Raw genomic sequence first — 24,580 nt, forward strand, 5'->3', positions numbered from 1 at the left:
CCATTAAAATTGCTACACCAAGAAGAAAGGCAGATGATAAACGAGTATTCATTGGACAAGTATATTATACTAGAACTGACATGTGATTACATTTTCACGCAATTTGGGTGCATAGATCCTGAGAAATTAGTACCCAGAACAACCACCACCTCTGGCCGTAATAACGGCCTTGATACGCCTGGACATTGAGTCCAACAGAGCTTGGATGACGTATACAGTTACAGCTGCCCAAGCTGCTTCAACACGATACCACAGTTCATCAAGAGTAGTGACTGGCGTATTGTGACGAGCCAGTTGCTCGGCCAGCATTGACCAGACGTTTTCAATTGGTGAGAGATCTGGAGAATGTGCTGGCCAGGGCAGCAGTGGAACATTTTCTGTTTCCAGAAAGGCCCGTACAGGACCTGCAACATGCTGTCGTGCATTATCCTGCTGAAATGTAGGGTTTCGCATGGATCGAATGAAGGGTAGAGCCACGGGTCGTAACACATCTGAAATGTAACGTCCACTGTTCAAAGTGCCGTCAGTGCGAACAAGAGGTGACCGAGACGTGTAACCAATGGCACCCCATACCATCACGCCGGGTGATACGCCAGTATGGCGATGACGGATACATGCTTCCAATGTGCGTTCACCGCGATGTCGCCAAACACGGATGTGACCATCGTGATGCTGCAAACAGAACCTGGATTCATCCGAAAAAATGACGTTTTGCCATTCGTGCACCCAGGTTCGTCGTTGAGTACACCATACCATCGCAGTCACCTGTCTGTGATGCAGCGTCAAGGGTAACCGCAGCCATGGTCTCCGAGCTGATAGTCCATGCTGCTCCAAACGTCGTCGAACTGTTCGAGCAGATGGTTGTTGTCTTGCAAACGTCCCCATCTGTTGACTCAGGGATCGAGACTTGGCTGCACGATCCGTTACAGCCATGTGGATAAGATGCCTGTCATCTCGACTGCTAGTGATACGAGACCGTTGGGATCTAGCACGGCGTTCCGTATTACCCTCCTGAACCCACCGATTCCATATTCTGCTAATAGTCATTGGATCTCGACCAACGCGAGCAGCAATGTCGCGATACGATGAACCGCAATCGCGATAGGCTACAGTCCGATCTTTATCAAAGTCGGAAACGTGATGGTACGCATTTCTCCTCCTTACACGAGGCATCACAACAACGTTTCACCAGGCAACGCCAGTCAACTGCTGTTTGTGTATGAGAAATCGCTTGGAAACTTTCCTCGTGTCAGCACATTGTAGGTGTCGCCACCGGCGCCAACCTTGTGTGAATGCTCTGAAAAGCTAATCATTTGCATATCACAGCATCTTCTGCCAGTCGGTTAAATTTCGCGTCTGTAGCACGTCATCTTCGTGGTGTAGCAATTTTATTGGCCAGTAGTGTAGGTTGCGAAGTGCTGTTGTAACAGCAACATATGGGTTTTTCATTGCACGTTATTGCTCCGTGTTGCGCCTGATAACTACTCACTCGTCTTCGTACTCGCTCATAGCGCCCGCCAAGCAATACTTCCTCGTCTGCGAGTGGAGTCAACCTGCCTCGCAGACCTGTTTGCTTAATATCAACGTTGCCAGCGCCTGCTACCCGATGTGTCGATCGGTCCCCTTAACTTCTGCCTTCTGGCCACAGCTGCGGAAAATTTTCAGTAATTCCCCAAATCCACGCCTATAGTTATTCGGGTTGCAGCAATACACAGTAATATTGGGCTCTCCCTCTGTGGAGTAGTATAAGGTAAGAAGATGCCGTTACCTTTTGACTTAACTGAAGCCTAAACAAGGAGAAAATGGAGAGGAATTTAATTTGTGATGATGATGTGCGAGTTTAGCAGGATGTGAAAGAAGCAAAAACAAAAGCAGTTGAGCGAACAGAACAGGTTAAATGGCGTACCGGTAAGTTACCTCAGTAGAATTGGATTGTAAGTTTTATTGACGAACACTACACACCTAACGGCAAGAAAAAGAAATTTATGAATCGGTACAAGAACTATATCAGTCATAGAAATGACATCCTCTGTGAACTTCAAGCTTCAATTGCCAGCGAAAACTTCAATTCTGCATGTTGGGTGTGTCAAGCCATTGAAAGGAGCTGTATGCCCTTTACCGCAGATTCCAGTGCCATCGCCACTGCAGAATGTTAAACACAACAAGAAAGGAAAAGAGATCCTTAGTCAATACTAACTTAATTTTATGGGTTTGTGAAATGTATTGTCAGTAGCATGTGAAATAGTTAATTTTGTGTGTTTTGATATTTTTGGGCTGTTCTAGTGTTTATTTTGTTATTATAGAATGTTGTATTTTGGACACTTTTTTTTCTTTGTTAATAGCCTTTCACTATCAATGCCTTATGGTACGTTTTTATCTAGTGAAGTGGAAAGCTATAGGGAAATGGGTATGAGTAAAGACACAAGAACAACTACAAAAATAAAACTATGTAATAATGTCTCGTACGGTCTGCCTGATTAGGATGCTGTAGATTAGTGCACGGGCACGTGAATTACAACTATGCCTGGGTAAGACAGAAGCAGCTGAATGTCACAGAGGAGTGTTGAAGCGGTACACTTATTTTCAGAAAGGGAGCACGAATTGAGTTTACTCAGTATTTTCTCCAATAGTGGTGCTCGATACGATTTGAAACGAGACTCGCCCCACCAGGCAGTTCACTTTCGGTGTCGACGGGCCTAGGCGAGGCGTAAAGCTTCGTGTCGTGCAGTCATCAAGGGTGCACTAGTGGGCCTACGGCTCCGAAAGCTCATATCCATTATGTTTCGTTGAATGGTTCACACGCTGGCACTTGTTGATGACCCAGCATTGAAATCTGCGGAATTTGCGGAAGGGTTGCAATTCTGTCACGTTGAACGATACTCTTTAGTCCCGATCTTGCAGGACCTTTTTCCGGCCGCAGTCATGTCGGCGATTTCATTTCTTACCGGATTCCTGATATTCACTGTACACTCGTGAAACGGTCGCACGGGAAAGTCCCCACTTCATCGCTACCTCGGAGATGCTGTGTCCCATCGCTCGTGCGCAGACTATGACACCAGAGTCAAACTCACTTAAATAATGATAACCTGCCATTTTAGCAGAAGTAACCGATCTAACAACTGCACCAGGCACTTGTACATATACAGGGTGTTACAAAAAGGTACTGCAAACTTTCAGGAAACATTCCTCACACACAAAGAAAGAAAATATGTTATGTGGACATGTGTCCGGAAACGCTTACTTTCCATGTTAGAGGTTATTTTATTACTTCTCTTCAAATCACATTAATCATAGAATGGAAACACACAGCAACAGAACGTACCAGCGTGACTTCAAACACTTTGTTACAGGAAATGTTCAAAATGTCTTCCGTTAGCGAGGATACATGCATCCACCCTCCGTCGCATGGAATTCCTGATGCGCTGATGCGGCCCTGGAGAATGGCGTATTGTATCACAGCCGTCCACAATACGAGCACGAAAAGTCTCTACATTTGGTACCGGGGTTTAGCGTAGACAAGAGCTGTCAAATGCCCCCATAAATGAAAGTCAATTGGGCATCTGCCAACTCCGCATTTGTAAACATTGCACTGACTGCGAAACCACGTTCGTGATGAACACTAACCTGTTGATGCTACGTACTGATGTGCTTGATGATAGTACTTTAGAGCAATGAGTCGCATGTCAACACAAGCACCGAAGTCAACATTACCTTCCTTCAATTGGGCCAACTGGCGGTGAATCGAGGAAATGCAGTACATACTGACGAAATTAAAATGAGCTCTAACATGGAAATTAAGCGTTTCCGGACACATGTCCACATAACATATTTTCTTTATTTGTGTGTGAGGAATGTTTCCCGAAAGTTTGGCCGTACCTTTTTGTAACACCCTGTATACGCGTTGCCGACCGCAGCGCTGTATTCTGCATGTTTACATGTCTTTGTATATGAATACACATGCCTATACCAGTTTCTTTGGCGCTTCAGTGTGTGTAAACAAGCAGGACAGGGCACTGCGGTCGGAAACGCCTATATAAGAAGCCAAGAGTCTGGCGCAATTGTTAGATCGGTTACTACTGCTACAATGGCAGGTTATCAAGATTTAAGGAAGTTTGAACTTGGTGTTATAGTTGGCGCACGAGCGATGGGACACAGAATCTTCGAGGTAGCGACGAAATGGGGATTTTCCCGTACGACCGTGTCACAAGTGTACCGTAAATCTCAGGAATCCGGTAAAACATCAAATCTCCGACATCGCTGCGGCCAGAAAAAGATCCAGCGAGAAGGGGACCAACGACGACTGAAGAGAATCGTTCAACGTTACAGAAGTGCATCGCTTCTGCAGATTGCTGCAAATTTCAATCCTGGGCCATCAAGTGTGCGAACCTTTCAACGAAACATCATCGATATGGGCTTTCGGAGCCGAAGGCCCACTTGTGAACCCTTGATGACTGCACGACACAAAGCTTTACGCCTCACCTGGGCTCGTGAACACAGACATTGGGCTGTTGATGACTGGAAACATGTTGCCTGGTCGGACGAGCCTCGTTTCAAATTGTATCGGGTGGAAGGACGTGTACGGGTATGGAGACAACCTCATGAATCCATAGACCCTGCATCTGAGCAGGGGACTGTTCAAGTTGTTGAAGGCTCTGTAATGGTGTGGGGCGTTTGCAGCTGGAGTGATACGAGACCCCTGATACGTCTATATACGACTCTGACTGGCGACACGTATGTAAGCATCCTTTCTGATCACTTGCATCCATTCATGTCCACTGTGCATTCCGACCGACTTGGCAATTCAAACAGTACAGTGCGACACCCCGCACGTCCAGAATTGCTACAGATTGGCTCCAGGAACTCTCTTCTGACTTTAAACATTTCTGCTGGCCACCAAACTCCCCAGACATGAACATTATTGAGCACATTTGGGATGCCTGGCAACGTGCTTTTCACAAGAGATCTCCACCCCCTTGTACTCTTACGGATTTATGGAAAGCCCTGCAGGATTCATGTTGTCAATTCCCTCCAGCACTACGTCAGACATTAATCGAGTCCATGCCACGTCGTGTTGCGGCACTTCTGGGTACTCGCGGGGCCCCTCCACGTTATTAAGCATGTTTACCAGTTTCTTTGGCTCTTCAGTGTAAATCCGTCCACGCGACAGCAGCGTCACCTAGAGAGTGGGCGTAAATCCATCGTCTTCCAGGGGAACAACTCTTGGGCAACTGTACTTCAGAACAGAGACAAACCGGCAGCGGCTCCATTATCTTCTGGAGAATATTCTCGTGGGCATCCATGGTTCCAGTGGATTTCATGGCGGTCGAGGAGTATCGTATACTGGTTTCAGACCGTGTAACCCCTTCATGGTGATAATGTTTCCCGATGGCAGAGGCATTTGTCAGCAAGATAATGCACCCTGTCAGAAGGCAAGGTGTGTGATGGAGTGTTCTGAGGAACACAGTGGCAAGCTCCAACTGATGTGTTGGCCCCACCACTCGCCAAATCAAAACACGATCGTACACACCTGATATGTGTTTGAGGATGGTGTCAGAGCTCATCGCCTCTCCCCCCCTTCCCTGGAATTTACGGGAATTCGGTGACTTGTATGTGCAGATGTGGTGCCAACTTCCTCCAGAGACCCAACAGGGCCTCATTGCTTCCATGCCATAACGTGTCGCCACTGTTATCCGTGCGAAAGATGGTCATACCAGCCGTTAGGTAGGTGTACATAGTGTTTTGGTTGAGTAGAGAGAGAGAGAGAGAGAGAGAGAGAGAGAGAGAGAGAGAGAGAGTGTCTGTGTGTGTGTGTGGACGCGCGCTGAGGTTGACTGGTGTCTCTAGATCTGGTTGAAACAGTATATTATACTGTAATCCAAACCACCACTTGTAAGGTTTCTGGTTGGGACGCAACTACACTTTCAACCAAGGCCTGTGGATTGGCAGGGCTATGATTTGTGAAAAGGTTTCCAACGTGATTGTGGCCACATGATGGGAATTAGGGCTTTGAATGCGGGATGATAATTGAACCTAGACGAAACGGACATTCCATTTCGTAAATAGGTAGGCAATTCGGTATCCAGAGATCCTCAGTGTCAAGAGTGTGCCGAGAATATCAAATTTCAGGCATTACCACTGATGGTGGTCTGCTCAGTGACTTCTGGCATATCGTTAATTAACAAGAGCATTGGCGTTTGCGTAGAGTTGTCAGTGCTACCAGAAAAGCAAACATGCGTGAAATAACCGCAGAAATCAACGTGGAACGAACAACGAACGTATCCGTTAGGATAGTGGGCGAAAATTTGCGTTAATGGGCTATGGCAGCAAACGACCGACGCGAGTGCCCTTGCTAAACAGCACGACATCGCCTGCAGTACCTCTCTTGGAATCGTGATCATATCAGATGGACCCTAGACGACTGGAAAACCGTGGCCTGGTCAGATGAACCCCGATTTCAGTTGGTAAGAGCTAATGGTAGGGTTAAACTATGGCGCAGAGCTTAAGAAGCCATAGACTCAAGTTGTCAACAAGGTATGTGCAAGCTGGTGGTGGTTCCATAATGGTGTGGGTTATACACTCCTGGAAATTGAAATAAGAACACCGTGAATTCATTGTCCCAGGAAGGGGAAACTTTATTGACACATTCCTGGGGTCAGATACATCACATGATCACACTGACAGAACCACAGGCACATAGACACAGGCAACAGAGCATGCACAATGTCGGCACTAGTACAGTGTATATCCACCTTTCGCAGCAATGCAGGCTGCTATTCTCCCATGGAGACGATCGTAGAGATGCTGGATGTAGTCCTGTGGAACGGCTTGCCATGCCATTTCCACCTGGCGCCTCAGTTGGACCAGCGTTCGTGCTGGACGTGCAGACCGCGTGAGACGACGCTTCATCCAGTCCCAAACATGCTCAATGGGGGACAGATCCGGAGATCTTGCTGGCCAGGGTAGTTGACTTACACCTTCTAGAGCACGTTGGGTGGCACGGGATACATGCGGACGTGCATTGTCCTGTTGGAACAGCAAGTTCCCTTGCCGGTCTAGGAATGGTAGAACGATGGGTTCGATGACGGTTTGGATGTACCGTGCACTATTCAGTGTCCCCTCGACGTCCACCAGTGGTGTACGGCCAGTGTAGGAGATCGCTCCCCACACCATGATGCCGGGTGTTGGCCCTGTGTGCCTCGGTCGTATGCAGTCCTGACTGTGGCGCTCACCTGCACGGCGCCAAACACGCATACGACCATCATTGGCACCAAGGCAGAAGCGACTCTCATCGCTGAAGACGACACGTCTCCATTCGTCCCTCCATTCACGCCTGTCGCGACACCACTGGAGGCGGGCTGCACGATGTTGGGGCGTGAGCGGAAGACGGCCTAACGGTGTGCGGGACCGTAGCCCAGCTTCATGGAGACGGTTGCGAATGGTCCTCGCCGATACCCCAGGAGCAACAGTGTCCCTAATTTGCTGGGAAGTGGCGGTGCGGTCCCCTACGGCACTGCGTAAGATCCTACGGTCTTAGCGTGCATCCGTGCGTCGCTGCGGTCCGGTCCCAGGTCGACGGGCACGTGCACCTTCCGCCGACCACTGGCGACAACATCGATGTACTGTGGAGACCTCACGCCCCACGTGTTGAGCAATTCGGCGGTACGTCCACCCGGCCTCCCGCATGCCCACTATATGCCCTCGCTCAAAGTCCGTCAACTGCACATACGGTTCACGTCCACGCTGTCGCGGCATGCTACCAGTGTTAAAGACTGCGATGGAGCTCCGTATGCCACGGCAAACTGGCTGACACTGACGGCGGCGGTGCACAAATGCTGCGCAGCTAGCGCCATTCGACGGCCAACACCGCGGTTCCTGGTGTGTCCGCTGTGCCGTGCGTGTGATCATTGCTTGTACAGCCCTCTCGCAGTGTCCGGAGCAAGTATGGTGGGTCTGACACACTGGTGTCAATGTGTTCTTTTTTCCATTTCCAGGAGTGTATTAACGTGGAATGGACTGGACACTGTGGTCCAGCTGAACGAATCGCTGACTCGAAATGATTGTTTCGCTACTTGGAGACCATTTGCAGCCATTCATGGACTTAATGTTCCCAAACAGTGATGGATTCTTATGGGTGGCAATGCACCATGTTACTACGCCACAACTGCTCACGTCTGGTTTGAAGAACATTCTGGACAGTTCAGGTGAATGATTTAGCCACTTGGATCACCCGACATGGTTCGTTTTGAACATTTATGGAAAGTAATCTGGAGGCAGTTCTTGCACAGTATCCTGCACTGACAATATTTGCGTAATTATGGACTGGTGTAGAGGAAACATGGTCCAATATCTCTGCATGGGACTGCCAGTGACTTGTTGAGTCCATACCATGTCGAGCTGCTGCACTACGCTGGGAAAGGGAGGTACATCACGACGTTAGGAGGTATCCCATGACTTTTGTCACCTCGGTGTATAGTGATGTTAACATCAGAAGATTCTTAAAAGTACTCTTAATTCCGTTATTCAAGTATAGTGAACTTGCATGATGTATGCAATGCAGTGTGTGTAGCAGACAGACAGATTCGGTGGCAACCATATTTCGAGATACTATTTGATGACGTAGTCAATTATGTGCACGAACTTAGTGTTCATGAGGACTTAGATAAAAGTATAATTAACCTCAGTGGACAAAAAATTTGTCACCTCTCTGCACACACAAAGTTGATTCGATAAGCCTTTAAACATGGCACAGCGATCGAGTCGTGCTCAGCCGCATGCTCGCTGCCTCCGTGAATGTAAGGCAGTAGCGATCAGTAAGATATTTATGTTTCAGGTGGACATAGTACGTAAAAAGGGAATAAATTTAAGGACGTGACAGAATGGCAAAAAGGGCCGTGCCCATCGCTGATCGGCTTGCGAAGTTGCTGTTTTGCGGCGGACTGTTCAACATGTCTACAGGCAATGGTGCAACACATATGGCCACGAAACATGTCGTCAAAATGGTGGTCGTGGAAAGAGCCGGAGTGAGAGGGATTGGAGACGTGTTTCACAGTGTGTGAAAGAAAATCGCTTCCAAACCCGACAGGAATTGATGCAAGCAGTGAATGAAGGTCCATCCCAACCTGTTAGTGAGAGAACGTTGCGACGGAAACCGCATGCAATGAAAATTTGGAGTCCGTCACCTCTCAAGAGGCCATTTCTCACACATCACATAAAGATGACAACAGAAAAGCTCAGTGGACTGGAGGAATACGTGAATGGGTTTCGGAACACTCCCCCACACTATTACAGCTCGATTGGTCTGCGAAATCACCTGACTTGAATCTCATAGAAAATCCGTTCGACAGCACGTAAAACACCGGTATGTTCAAAATGTTCAGATGTGTGTGAAATCTTAAGGGACTTAACTGCTTAGGTCATCAGTACCTAAGCTTACACACTACATAACCTAAATTATCGTAAGGACAGACACGTCCGAGGGAGGACTCGAACCTCCGCCGGTACCAGCCGCACAGTCCATAAACGCCGGTATCAGCATCCCCATAATTTAGTAGAATCGCGTGATGAAATCCTCGTCGAGTGGCTTAACCTGGATGAGAAGTGCCTGCACAGTCATATAGACTCACTTCCAAACCGAATCCAGGTGGTTATAAAGTCCAGGGGCGGCATTACGCGGTATTAAATAATGCTTGTAATTATTTCTCTAGGGATGACTGCTTTTTCGTCCAGTAAGCTTACATGTATGCATGCAGACTGAAGCTTGCTGCGACCACACCTATAGGTATTAAATCAACACAAGAATAAATAACACACAGTATATCTAAGAAAAGCATTGCGCCTATTGGTCTGAAAACCATACAAGCAGAATTTCCTACATATGAAACCGATTTGTTTAAACAATATTGTAGGATGTAAAATGAATAACAAGAATAAAAAATGTTCAAATGATGTATATTTATTTTTGTACAAATCATTAATATTTTTGATAATAAAAGAACTATTTACAATGTACCACCTAAGTTATTATTGAAGCAAACATAGCGGTTCCATAGGTATATGCTTGCATCATTTATTTACATGGAAAAAAATATTTAACTTTACGATAAGCATACATTTTTGAAAGGAAGCGTACAAACTTTACGTTCTATCTTTCATTAGACCGAAAACATTACTGTTTTCAGGCTTTATTCCATAAATTTTATTAGCTGCATATCCAGAAGTATGGAATACACCAGGATAATACATTATCACTTCACACGGATCACAACTCTTCACACACTAAATGAAGCTGGCCATATAAATGTAAAGTAATTTTAGGTCCTTGCAAAGAGTTTTAGCAAATTTCTAATAAAAACTGTTCATGTGGAGTTTACATAGATTCACTACACTCACATACCAACATAAACAGGTCTCAGAAACCATAACAAAACCTTTGTCATTCCCAGAGCAGCGTAGTAATTGTTGAGGATAGTTACCCATTTAAAATTTGGCATCATGATGTAATGTCTAGCACCAAAATGCAAATATCAACGATTGACTAAGCAAATATTGTGGTGATTCCTAATATTTTATATTGTTTTTTAAAAAAATTCACATTTTTCAGACATAAGTACTGTACTGCTCTAATGGAGATACATCACCGCCTACAGGTAATTGTGCTAACCTGTTCATTTCGTATCAGTTGTTACATCCTAATTTAACAACTCGTGGAACGTGAGTTTCCTCACAGACCAGAGCATTGGTATGGTGTGGAGTGAGTCAAGTAACAGCTTGTAGTCATCAAGACTCAATCTGCCATGATGGCTGTTTGATTTTGTTTGTGATGTCATTCTGTATTCACTGTCGCCTTTTTGAAATGTTTTTCTCGATATTGAAAATGTAGCTTGTACATTGGTATTTAAGATATTGAAATTCAATAACTTTTAACAATCTCTGTATAGGAGCAGAAATTATCTCTCTCAGAGTACATCTCAGTAACAATACCAGCAAAAAGTATAAATTATCACGTAGGATAATTCTTGCTTCATCATCATATTTAGTGAGTGAACACATGTATGAGTCAGCTCAAAGTTCATACACATGAAGTGAACATGAGAAAAAAAATTAGACAGACAAAAATAGTTTAACAATACAGATATATGTTCAGTTTTCTATTTACGAAACCTTGTTTCATATGGTAATAATAAGCATTTTACATTGTAAAGAATATTTCTTTATGTTTTGAGACAATAATGACATACGCCTTGTACAGCAAGAAATTATAGCTCAGTAATAAATATGATCACACACTACATAAAACGCTTCCACATAACAAGTCCTTTAATGTTGTTCAGCATATTTTTAGTAAAAATGTTATGTATATGACATGAGGAATGTGGCTTCTTGTAAATGCTGCAAACAAAACAGTGCTTTGTAATATTGTTGCAAATATGCATTGTTTTGAGCCACACTTTAGTTCTGTAAAATATGGCCTACAACATGGTTGTGTTAGGCTACCATGCACATCTCGCATAATAGCCAACTTTATGTTATCTTCTCTGTTCCCGTCAGATCACTGAAGTTCAGCTCTGTCGGGCTGGGCTAGCACTTGGATGGGTGACCATCCGGCCTGCCGAGCGCTGTTGGCAAACTGGGTTCACTCAGACCTTGTGAGACAAACTGAGGAGCTACTTGATTGAGAAATAGCGGTCACGTAAACTGACATACGGCCGGGAGAGAGGTGTGCCGACCACGTACCCCTCCATATCTGCATCCAGAGACGCTTGAGGGCTGAGGATGGCATGGTGGCCGGTCGGTAACGTTAGGCCTTCATTGCCTGTTCGGGCGGAGTTTATTTTAGTTACGTTATCTTCACCATCATCAGTATTGTCTAAATAACATCACTGACAAAGTGTAGATTTCATATTTTCACGCTGAACATGATTTGCATAACAAAGATTTAACTTAAAAACTATGTGTGTGTGTGTGTGTGTGTGTGTGTGTGTGTGTGTGTGTGTGTGTGTGTCCAGTTGTCACAATTCTAATTTCGTATTTGAGAGATTTTTGACGATCATACCAGCTCTATGGAACATCCTATAAGCTCTCTTGGAAGCTTCTCGGATGTACTGCCGAATGGAATCGTCAAAGACCAACGATATTTCGCCGGACAGTCGTTCCGCCATTATCAGGTGGTACTGATGGAATCAGCACCACCTGATGGAGCGGAACAGTTGTTCGCAGGGAAAGCCTCCGATCGCATACCCTTCAAATTCATTTCATGTCCTATTACATGCATAGCTCCCTTTGCTACTAATCTATAACACATGGTAATTAGACTGCCAGGACAAGACCAAAGTACAATTAACTGACTACATTCCCAAGTGCTGCCCATCAGGATGTGGAACGCTCACCATGTGTAACTATATTCCTCCCATATTTATGTGTGTGAATGTTCAAATGTGTGTGAAATCTTATGGGACTTAACTACTAAGGTCATCAGTCCCTAAGCTTACACACTACTTAACCTAAATTATCCTAAGGACAAACACACACACACACACCCAGGCCCGAGGGAGGATTCGAACCTCCGCCAGGAACAGCCGCACAGTCCATGACTGTAGCGCCTTAGACCGCTCGGCTGTGTGTGAATACTTATGTATCCATACATATGATTGTAATACCAAAATCTGGTTATTGTACAATGAGGTGACCGAAGTTGTAGGACAGCGATATGCGTGTGTATGGATGGCGGTAGATCCGTGTTCACAAGGTAAGGGCAGTGAATTGGTGGAGCTGTGGTTTGTACTCTGGTGATTCAGGTGGAAAGCTTTCCGACGTGGTTACGGCCGCGCGAAGAGAATTAACAGACTTTGAATGCGGAATAGTAGTTGTAATAGACGCAAGGGACATTCCATTTCGGAAATCATTAGGAAATTCAATATTCCGAGTCCACAGTGTCAAGAGTGTGCCGAGAATACAACATTTCAGGCATTACCTCTCACTACGGACAACCCAGTGGTTGAGGACCTTCACTTAGCGACAGAGAGCAGCGGCCTTTGCGTAGAGCTAACAGACAAGCAATGTTGTGTGAAAAAACCGCAGATATAAATGTGTAACGTACGATAAATGTATCCATCAGGACAGTGTTGCGAAATTTGGTATTAATAGGCTACGGCAGCAGACGAGGCGAATGCCGTTGCTAACAGCATGACATCGCTGGCGCGATAGATCGTCAAAATCTCGAGATGTTGCCCCTCCCCCCAGGGGCTCGCCATTTTTTGGAGGGTTCGTGCTTGGCTACCACAGGTCCCCAGCCTTTTCAGCATTTTATCCCCTTCCGACCTGCATATCTATCCTCTTGCTATTCTTTTTCCCCTCCCTTGGGAAACAGGTCTGGGGTATTATTGGGAATGTTCTGCATTCTGTCACTGACGTACGAACAGTCTCACCTTTGTTTTTCGCTCCCTTTTCATTTCTTTGTTTCCCTTTCTCCTCGTTCCTCCGCTTCTTTTTTTCTTCTTCCTCCCAGTGCGCTCCTCAAGGCTGGCCCACGCGTCTGACGCGTAACAGGTGATTGGGTAACGCGTAATTCCCAGCTCCGGGTCGACAGGTGGGGTTCGCACATACGTCCAGGTACAGGCCAGGCCCAGGAAGGGGTGATCGCCTGAACTGTAACGTTCCTAAATTGCCAGTTGGTCCCTCTGTCAGGTGTTCGGGAGGTGTGACCTGAGCTGTGAACAATCACCTAAGGCGGTTGCGCCCCCTTGTGAATGGGGCCCCCAGTTGGAAGGAGCGCGCCATCGGAGATGGTGGATATCATGGGAGATTTCCTCGCGATGATTCAATCATCTTTCCATTCAACGTCTATAAAACGTAAACGTAATTAGGCTAATGATTCAAGGCTGGCGGATAACAAATCAAGTGCACACTGAACATTTGAAAGCATCTCTCTCGATGGCTCTTCAATACCAACACTATTTACAATACGATATATGAAATGTTTATGAAAGGTATATGGTTCCATCACAGGAGAGCTCCGTTTTTCCGACAAACAGTTTATTGTTATTGATAAATATGTTCAGTGTGTCATGTTGATCTATCTCTAATGAAGCCAACAAAGCTCCGAATTTGATCGTAATAAATGAAAACCCTCAAGTACAACTGGATCGAATTAATTTGAAAATAAAGGACAGTAAGTTCTTATTCTGCAAAATAGTCTTCTTTCTGTGGAGTGGGATCTGCCTGTATTGCAGCAAGCTTCTGAAATCCTTTATAATCCAAATACCGTTTACTGTGAGCTTCTGTATGTATATAGAGCTGCAAGGATAGCAGAAAAATTAGAACCTCAATGGGAAGTGAAATCAGTTCATTGTAACCTGTGCGTTCACAAATGAAAGTACAACCCACTGTGCCATTACCTGTGGTTTTGGAGCCTTCAACATAAAAGGGCTATTCGGTTATTAAGGTCCGACCAGTGGTGAAATGGAAACCACAGTGAAAATCAAAAATGTTTTCTTTTCAACAGTTAGTACGTCTGCCGGCCGGAGTGGACGAGCGGTTCTGGGCGCTACAGTCTGGAACTGCGAGACCGCTACGGTCGCAGGTTCGAATCCTGCCTCGGGCATGGATGTGTGAGATGTCCTTAGGTTAGTTAGGTTAAAGTAGTTCTAAGTTCTAGGGGACTTATGACCTCAGAAGTTAAGTCCCATAGTGCTCAGAGCCATTTGAACCAAGTTAGTACGTCTCCTAGCTACTTCTCTGTACAGTCGCCTATCCGACGTAGACATTTGTCGTAGCGTTGTATCAACTTTCGAGTACCTTCGTCATAGAAGGCAGCCGCCAGTGCTTTCCAGCAGTTATGTACGCTGGTCGGCAGCTCGTTGTCTGTGCCAAAAATCTGTCTTCATAGCCAGCGGTTCGTGTGAGCTGAGGGAGAGTCTGCATTGCCCGTGCAGTATGCGGCCGTGAATTCTCATGAGGAAGGAAATGCATGGCAGTTAATTTGTGCAGCATGAATCCAAGCGAAATATCTCAGCAGGCAGTCGTACTTGGCGGGAGGCACTATTTTCGTTTACGAGCTCACTGAGTGTTTAGAACTGAAAAGTTTGACGCGACACGGTGGACGGGCGTATTAGACACACTGCCCAACACATCTGTGCAAAGCTTCATCGGATTTTCACTGAGGTTTCCATTTCGCGACCGATGGGACCTTAACAACCGAATAGCCCATCTTTATCTCGAAATAATGTGGATTGTCAGTAACGCATGTTACTACCGATTGCTGTGCTCCGGGGTTTGTTTTTGATCGAAAATAGAAAACATCAGCTGCTGTAGTAGATATCTCGTTGTATTGGCAATCGGAATGCATGCATGTTATAAAAATGGATGTACGTACGTCTGAGGGCGTACTGGGAAGTATTGCCTCCTAATTTCTTATCTGAAAACTCTTGAAGTTTTTTAAATAAAACAAACCGTCTACATATTTATTCTTCGTGTCTGCGTATTTATTTCTCAACATCGTCACCCTGGTGACGAACATATTTCTCCTAACGAAAGACGAGTTTGTTGATACCGTCGCAGTGACAGTGAATCCAAGGCGTCGCATTGTTGCAGATGTCGCATCGCATTATCATGTTGAAAGGGAGGATATTCCCTGTGTGGACGACCTCTTTAAATTCGAAACTCGATTACAGTTAACTGTTTGCCACGCTCCGACATAGTTACATTACTCAACGCAGTGTTGCACGCTATAATTGAAGCCCCCTAGCGACAAAGGACCGCAGGTATATAGAGATGAAATATAAAGATTTAGAATGTTAATAGCACTCCGTCTTCAGGCCACAAGTGGCCCATCAGGACCATCCGACCGCCGTGTTATCCTCAGATGAGGATGCAGATAGGAGGGGCGTGTGGTCAGCATACCGCTTTCCCGGTCGTTATGATGGTTTTCTTCGACCCGAGCCGCTAATATTCGGTGGAGTAGCTCCTCAATTGGCATCACGAGGCTGAGTGCACCCCGAAAAATGGCGACAGTGCATGGTGGCCTGGATGGTCCCATCCAAGTGCTGGCCACGCCCGACAGCGCTTAACTTCGGCGATCTGATGGGAACCGATGTATCCTCTGCGGCAAGGCTGTTGCCGGAATGTTAATAACGTTTGTTTAATTTAAAAAACTTTAAGAGTTTCCTCCTCCAGAGAGAGAGAGAGTCTGTGTGGGTGTGTATCTGTGTGTTCCACATCTCCTTTTAAACCACTGATCGATTTCCACGGGACTCGGTATACATACCACTTACTGTCGGTAAATCGTCGCTATAATGGAGAGAACCACGTACTTATTAAAGGGGCGGCAGTGGGACTGAGAAACAAGTGTAGCTCTCGCGCGAGAATTGCCAGAATATGTATCCAACATTTCACTTAGTAGACTTGCAACAAACTTTACACGTAATTTCAAACATTTTCGAAACCTTTTCCCACTGACAAGCCCCCACAAAATAATGAAAGGAAAAATTATATCACTTACTACATTTTCGCTGTTCATACAGTAAAACTGTCGCATCAGGCATGACGCTTTAATTTATTACTTCTTCGCTACTAAATGTATTCAAGTCACATTTTGCAGACGACATTCACATATACCACTGAATGTACCTACAAAATTATATAATTGTACGACACATAGTTCAGAAGAAATGATATAAACACTAAGGTGCGTGAAGAACTGCTGCATCATGCATGACGTTCAAATTCATTACTTCTCTCCTACTAATACCATTATTAACACTTTTCGCAGACAGTGTTCGCATAAGCCGCTGAATGTAACTACAAAATTATGTGATTCTATGACGTATAGTTCAAGAGACATAACTTTGTTTAAACTGATCAGAAAACCCTTGAGTGTGAGGTGGCAAAAGAGGCCACTGATGTTTACGGCATTCGACGCCCCACGTATTGTCTACCATGCAACCACAGTATTGGCTGCTGATGACAATAGTGTGCTGGACTGGAGGTATCCAGTGATGAGCACAGCATCAGGCTACAGAGCGTAGCTGAACAGTAAGTCGACGAGTAACTCACAGCAGTGCTATAGTGCTAGCGGTTTTAATACACAGCATAGTGATGGCAACGTTAACCAAAGCAAATATTGCATTATGTGTGCAAGAACAACTGCCGAAGATGAAATATCGTCAGAAAGGAACCGAAAGAATTTAGCACTGTGACAAAGATGTGGCAGACGAAATATTAGCGTTTCTGCTAGATGGTCAGTGAAATGTGTGGTGTCGTATAGGCTCGACTGTGCGGTCTATCTACGAGGGCAGTTCAATAAGTAATGCAACACATTTTTTTTCTGAAACAGGGGTTGTTTTATTCAGCATTGAAATACATCAGGTTATTCCCCAATCTTTTAGCTACACAAGACTATTTTTCAGCGTAATCTCCATTCAATGCTACGGCCTTACGCCACCTTGAAATGAGGGCCTGTATGCCTGCACGGTACCATTCCACTGGTCGATGTCGGAGCCAACGTCGTACTGCATCAATAAGTTCTTCATCATCCGCGTAGTGCGTCCCACGGATTGCGTCCTTCATTGCGCCAAACATATGGAAATCTGACGGTGCGAGATCGGGGCTGTAGGGTGCATGAGGAAGAACAGTCCACTGAAGTTTTGTGAGCTCCTCTCGGGTGCGAAGACTTGTGTGATGTCTTGCGTTGTCATGAAGAAGGAGAAGTTCGTTCTGATTTTTGTGCCTACGAACACGCTGAAGTCGTTTCTTCAATTTCTGAAGAGTAGCACAATACACTTCAGAGTTGATCGTTTGACCATGGGGAAGGACATCGAACAGAATAACCCCTTCAGCGTCCCAGAAGACTGTAACCATGACTTTACCGGCTGAGGGTATGGCTTTAAACTTTTTCTTGGTAGGGGAGTGGGAATGGCGCCACTCCATTGATTGCCGTTTTGTTTCAGGTTCGAAGTGATGAACCCATGTTTCATCGCCTGTAACAATCTTTGACAAGAAATTGTCACCCTCAGCCACATGACGAGCAAGCAATTCCGCACAGATGGTTCTCCTTTGCTCTTTATGGTGTTCGGTTAGACAACGAGGGACCCAGCGGGAACAAACCTTTGAATATCCCAACTGGTGAACAATTGTGACAGCACTACCAACAGAGATGTCAAGTTGAGCACTGAGTTGTTTGATGGTGATCCGTCGATCATCTCGAACGAGTGTGTTCGCACGCTCCGCCATTGCAGGAGTCACAGCTGTGCACGGCCGGCCCGCACGCGGGAGATCAGACAGTCTTGCTTGACCTTGCGGCGATGATGACACACGCTTTGCCCAACGACTCACCGTGCTTTTGTCCACTGCCAGATCACCGTAGACATTCTGCAAGCGCCTATGAATATCTGAGATGCCCTGATTTTCCGCCAAAAGAAACTCGATCACTGCCCGTTGTTTGCAACGCACATCCGTTACAGACGCCATTTTAACAGCTCCGTACAGCGCTGCCACCTGTCGGAAGTCAATGAAACTATACGAGACGAAGCGGGAATGTTTGAAAATATTCCACAAGAAATTTCCGGTTTTTTCAACCAAAATTGTGTTGCATTACTTATTGTAATTTCCGGTTTTTTCAACCAAAATTGTGTTGCATTACTTATTGAACTGCCCTCGTACATCAGGAGTACAGTGATAATGGTAGGAGCTTAACGAGTGAAAGTGACACTAAAACAAATATCGAGCCATCTACGAAGGTTGCTCGGAAAGTAATGCACCGCATTTTTTCTCTCAGCCGCAAACAATGCTAAGAATGCGAAACGTTACGTATGTATATCTTGAAGTCCCCTGAGTGAGCGTGCCAAGTTTCCCCCACTTTCGACAGATAGCGTAGTTGTAGGACAGTTTCAAAATGGCGTCTGTAGGTGATGTACGTTACAGGCAACGTGCAGTCGTTGAGTTTCTCACTGCAGAGAAAGAAACTGGGGGGAATATTCACAAACGCTTGTGCAAAGTCTATGGAGCATTTGCTGTCGACAGAAGTACAGCTAGTCGCTAGGCACGACGGGTGAGGTCATCAGAAGGCGGTACGGCGGAGTTCCACGATTTGCAGCGATCGGGGAGACCATCTACGGCTATCACAGCTGACACTCGTGACCTAGCCCCCTCGGACTTCCACTTGTATGGGCCATTAAAGAATGCCATTCGTGGAGGACAGTTTGAGGACGATGAGGAGGTGATTCACACAGTGAAACACTGGCTCCTTCACCAGGACAAGGATTGGTACCGACATACACGCTCTTGCTTCGTGCTGGAGGAAGGCCGTAGAACGGGATGGAGATTACGTGGAAATTTTGGGTGCGTAGGTAAAACACCATTCTCTCGTGTGTGTAATTGTCATTATGTTCAATAAAGACTTGTTGAAGAAAAAACTGCGGTGCATTACTTTCTGGGCAACCCTCGTAGTTCATCATACTTATCGGACAGAGAGCCACAAATTTCGTCTCCAGTGAAAAATAGCAAAGGACAATCGTTATCCAAGGAGCGAGTACTAAACATAATTACATAAATGGAATATCATACGCAGAATAGTAAAAAATCAATTATGAACAGATTTCGAATATGTCCACAGCAATATGGCCATGTAGTGCAGAAGAAAAACTACTATATTCAAGAGAGGACATGGCGCTCTTGTTACAAAACTGTTGTTTGCACGTTTCAGGGATGCTTGCTACAGTTTACAGGATATACATCATAGTGGCCTACTACGTTAAGGACATCAAATTGCGAGCGACTTAGATTACAGTGATTTCAGGGGAAGGAGTGGGTGGCTGCATAACTTCAAACAGTGCCAGAGAAGTGGAAGAAGTAAGATAACGAAACTTAAACAAAGCGTTCACTTGATGATGTACAGCAAACTGCGGAATCGGTCCGAAAATTTGGAGATGAGATAAACTAACTCATCCCATCGTTCAGTAATCGCCGGCCGCGGTGGTCTCGCGGTTCTAGGCGCGCAGTCCGGAACCGTGCGACTGCTACGGTCGCAGGTTCGAATCCTGCCTCGGGCATGGATGTGTGTGATGTCCTTAGGTTAGTTAGGTTTAAGTAGTTCTAAGTTCTAGGGGACTGATGACTACAGCAGTTGAGTCCCATAGTGCTCAGAGCCATTTGAACCATTTTTTCAGTAAGGAATTTGTTTTCAACACCGACCAATCGGGTTTTGAAGAGGAAATGAAAATGAAATGGAACCCTGGAAATTACTGGTACCAAGAGAGTTGTACCAATATCGATTAACATCAGTGCTTAACGCTTTCGTATGGATTTATGCCTACTGTAAATCTCGGTGCTAAATTGGCTGGAAAGTTATTTATTGTGCTGCGAAAAGTTGGAGGTGCTCTTCCCCCTACGATTCTAGCTGGTGTGCGTCATCTTGCAAAGGCTGTAGGTAATATTTACATCACAGCAAGCAAGAGTGAGAAAATGGGCCAAAGAAAACTGCAACTATAGATTGTGTGCTGCGTTTGGCGAATAGCTGGGCAAAATAACTTGCATTTACTTGATTTCTGGTCTGCGTATAAAAACCATACTCCTTTAGACCAAACTGTCCCTCTTGAAAAGTTTGTGGCATTGCAAGCCATACCAACTGGAACTACTGGACAAATGTGTGTGAAATCTTATGGGACTTAACTGCTAAGGTCATCAGTCCCTAAGCTTACACACTACTTAACCTGAATTATCCTAAGGACAAACACACACACTCATGCCCGAGGGAGGACTCGAACCTCCGCCGGGACCAGCCGCGCAGTCAATGACTGCAGCGGCTAGACCGCTCGGCTAATCCCGCGCGGCACTCCTGGACAAATTCAGTCCCTAGATATGTGTTTTTTCCGTGCCTTTAAAACATATTATCGCAATATCTGCAGCTACGCCTTAAAGGATAGGCAGTTTCGCTATAAGCTCTACGACAGACGGTTTCGCATTCGGTTGTAATGTCCACGTACTCCACAGCTGTCTCACTGTTTTTGATTACTACCATCGATCCCACGGAAGCCGAGGTGGATGGCCTCATTGTGCCACACCAGCCTGTGACCGCGTCGGCCGGTGTGACCGAGCGGTTCTAGGCGCTTCAGTCTGGATCCGCGCGACCGCTACGTTCGCAGGTTCGTATCCTGCCTCGGGCATGGATGTGTGTGATGTCCGTAGGTTAGTTAGGTTTAAGTAGTTCTAAGTTCTAGGGGACTGATGACGTCCGATGTTAAGTCCCATAGTGCTCAGAGCCATTTGAGCCATTTGAACCTGTGACCGTGGCTCGGTGTATTATTTAAAGAAACATAGCCGCACGGTCTAGGGACGTCTTGCACGGGTCACGCGGCTTTCCCCATCGGACGTTCGAGTCCTCACTCGGGCATGGGTGTGTGTGTGTTTCTCGTAGTTAGTTTTGGTTAGATTAAGTAGTATGTAAGCCTAGGGACCGATGACCTCAGCAGTTTGGCCCCATAGGAACTTACCGCCACCACCACAAGGCCGGCCGGTGTGGCCGTGCGGTTCTAGGCGCTTCAGCCTAGGAGCGCACATCCGCTACGGTCGCAGGTTCGAATCCTGTCTCGGGCATGGATTTGTGTGCTGTCCTTAGGTTAGTTAGGTTGAAGCAGTTCTAAGTTCTAGGGGACTGATGACCTCAGATGTTAAGTCCCATAGTGCTCAGAGCCATTTGAACCATTTTTGAACCACCACAAGGAACACGATTCATCGGGCCGGGCTACACTTTTCCATTTATATGTGGACCAATTTCGATGATCCCGTGCAAGACTGGAATCGTAATTGACGATGTTGCTGGGTCAACGTGGAATCACGTAGGGACTCCCTAATCGAGTATGAGCGTTGTATGATGTCATCCGAAACAGTTATGCCCGCACCAGCAAGATGCTCTGCTGTCGGATCTGCCGGTAATGTCACCTGTCCTGCGTTATTGTAAGTAGGCTGTTTAGGTTTTCATGTTGATAACGCCACGTAGCGCTCTATATGAAAATCACTGACTGTGCCGTGTGCAGTCTGTGGCTGGTTTGCATTGTTGGAATTCGCTATTGTAGTTTTGAGCAGTTGGCTGTTAACAGCGCATAGCGTTGCGCAGTTGGAGGTGAGCCGCCAGCAGTGGTGGATGTGGGGAGAGGAATGGCGGAGTTTTGAGAGCGGATGATCTGGACGTGTGTCCATCAGAGACAGTAAATTTGTAAGACTGGATTTCATGAACTGATATACAGGGTGTTACAAAAAGGTACGGCAAACTTTCAGGGAACATTCCTCACACACAAATAAAGAAAAGATGTTATGTGGGCATGTGTCTGGAAACGCTTACTTTCCATGTCAGAGCTCATTGTAGTTTCGTCAGTATGTACTGTACTTCCTCGATTCACCGCCATGATTTCATACAGGATACTCTACGTGTGCTGCTAGAACATGTGCCTTTACAAGTACTACACAACATGTGGTTCATGCACGATGGAGCTTGGTTCAAATGGCTCTGAGCACTATGGGACTCAACTGCTGTGGTCATAAGTCCCCTAGAACTTAGAACTACTTAAACCTAACTAACCTAAGGACATCACACACATCCATGCCCGAGGCAGGATTCGAACCTGCGACCGTAGCGGTCGTGCGGTTCCAGACTGAAGCGCCTTTAACCGCGCGGCCACTCCGGCCGGCCACGATGGAGCTCCTGCACATTTCAGTCGAAGTGTTTGTACGCTTCTCAACAACAGATTCGGTGACAGATGGATTGGTAGAGGCGGACCAATTCCATGGCCTCCACGCTCTCCTGACATCAGTCCTCTTGACTTTCATTTATGGGGGCATTTGAAAGCTCTTGTCTACGCAACCCCGGTACCAAATGTAGAGACTTTTCGTGCTCGTATTGTGGACGGCTGTGATACAATACGCCATTCTCCAGGGCTGCATCAGCGCATCAAGGATTCAATGCGACGGAGGGTGGATGCACGTATCCGCGCCAACGGAGGACATTTTGAACATTTCCTGTAACAAAGTGTTTGAAGTCACGCTGGTACGTTCTGTTGCTGTGTGTTTCCATTCCATGATTAATGTGATTTGAAGAGAAGTAATAAAATGAGCTCTAACATGGAAAGTAAGCGTTTCCTGATTTGAAGAGAAGTAATAAAATGAGCTATAACATGGAAAGTAAGCGTTTCCGGACACATGTCCACATAACATATTTTCTTTCTTTGTGTGTGAGGAATGTTTCCTGAAAGTTGGGCCGTACCTTTTTGTAACACCCTGTATATATTATGACTTTTGAACACTATTAAGGTAAATACATTGTTTGTTTCTATCAAAATCTTTCATTTGATAACTATGCCTATCAGTAGTTAGTGCCTTCAGTAGTTTGAATCTTTTATTTAGCTGGCAGTAGTGGCGCTCGCTGTATTGCAGTAGTTCGAGTAACGAAGATTTTTGTGAAGTAAGTGATTTGTGAAAGGTATAGGTTATCGTTAGTCAGGGCCATTCTTTTGTAGGGATTATTGAAAGTCAGATTGCGTTGCGCTAAAAATATTGTGTGTCAGTTTAGTGATGATCAGAATAGGTAAAGAGTGAAATGTCTGAGTACGTTCAGTTCTGCTCAGCTGTTTGAAAATCAAATAATGTAAGAGGTTTATCAGCACAGTCATTCATAAATTTTCCTAAGGGGACGTTTCATTATTGACCTGGTAAGACTCGTACTGCGACGTCGACTTTGTGGAGACAGTCACGACGACAGCACGCAAACCGCCCACTAGCATCGCTGTTCGGCAAGGGCTCGTTTTTCAGCGGCCAGGCAGTAATAGTCTGTCTTTTTTCAGAGTCGCTTATGTCAGTGGGTTCTCCGATTTGCGGCCCGTACCGTTGCCAAAATGCCTCTGAATGTCCGCCGGGCGTCGGGCAGTGGTGACAGTGTTCAGGGTTGCGTGTTGCAGGCCGCTGGTGGTGCTGGACCTGCGGCCGTTCTTCTCGTTCAACGTGAGCCACGTGCGCGGGGCCGTCAACGTGAACTGCTCTGACCGGTTCAACCGGCGGCGGCTGCAGCACGGCAAGGTGTCGCTGGCGGAGCTGGCCGGCAGCGCCGAGGGCCGGCAGGCGCTGCGCCGGCCGCCGGGGGAGGTGGTCGTCGTGTCGGACGACTGCCCCGACGCAGAGGCCGGCGCGGGCCGCATCTCGGCCGCCAGCGCGCTGCACCTCGTCGTCACCAGCCTGCTCGCCGACGGCTGGCAGCCCGTCTACCTCGTCGGTGAGTCGCAACTACGCACCAATATACACTACTGGCCGTTAATGTTGCTACACCACGAAGATGACGTGCTACAGACGCGAAATTTAACCGACTGGCAGAAGATGCTGTGATATGCAAATGATTAGCTTTTCAGAGCATTCACACAAGGTTGGCGCCGGTGGCGACACCTACAACGTGCTTGACATGAGGAAAGTTTCCAACCGATTTCTCATACACAAACAGCAGTTGACCGGCGTTGCCTGGTGAAACGTTGTTGTGATGCCTCGTGTAAGGAGGAGAAATGCGTACCATCACGTTTCCGACTTTGATAAAGGTCTGTTTCTAGCCTAT

The 24,580-nt window shown here is 46.2% G+C and overlaps 1 protein-coding gene across 1 annotated transcript in view; it reads left to right on the plus strand.

The window, feature by feature from the left end:
* Window positions 1-24,580, plus strand: part of LOC126248100 (dual specificity protein phosphatase 10) — a 228,907-nt gene that overhangs the window by 57,413 nt on the left and 146,914 nt on the right. Inside the window, exon 3 of the mRNA XM_049948771.1 lies at window positions 23,940-24,250. Coding sequence (XP_049804728.1) covers window positions 23,940-24,250 — 311 coding nt within the window. The remainder of the gene's footprint in view (window positions 1-23,939; window positions 24,251-24,580) is intronic.

Source organism: Schistocerca nitens, chromosome 3 (assembly GCF_023898315.1).
Source record: "Schistocerca nitens isolate TAMUIC-IGC-003100 chromosome 3, iqSchNite1.1, whole genome shotgun sequence".
Taxonomy (NCBI): Eukaryota; Metazoa; Arthropoda; class Insecta; order Orthoptera; family Acrididae; genus Schistocerca; species Schistocerca nitens.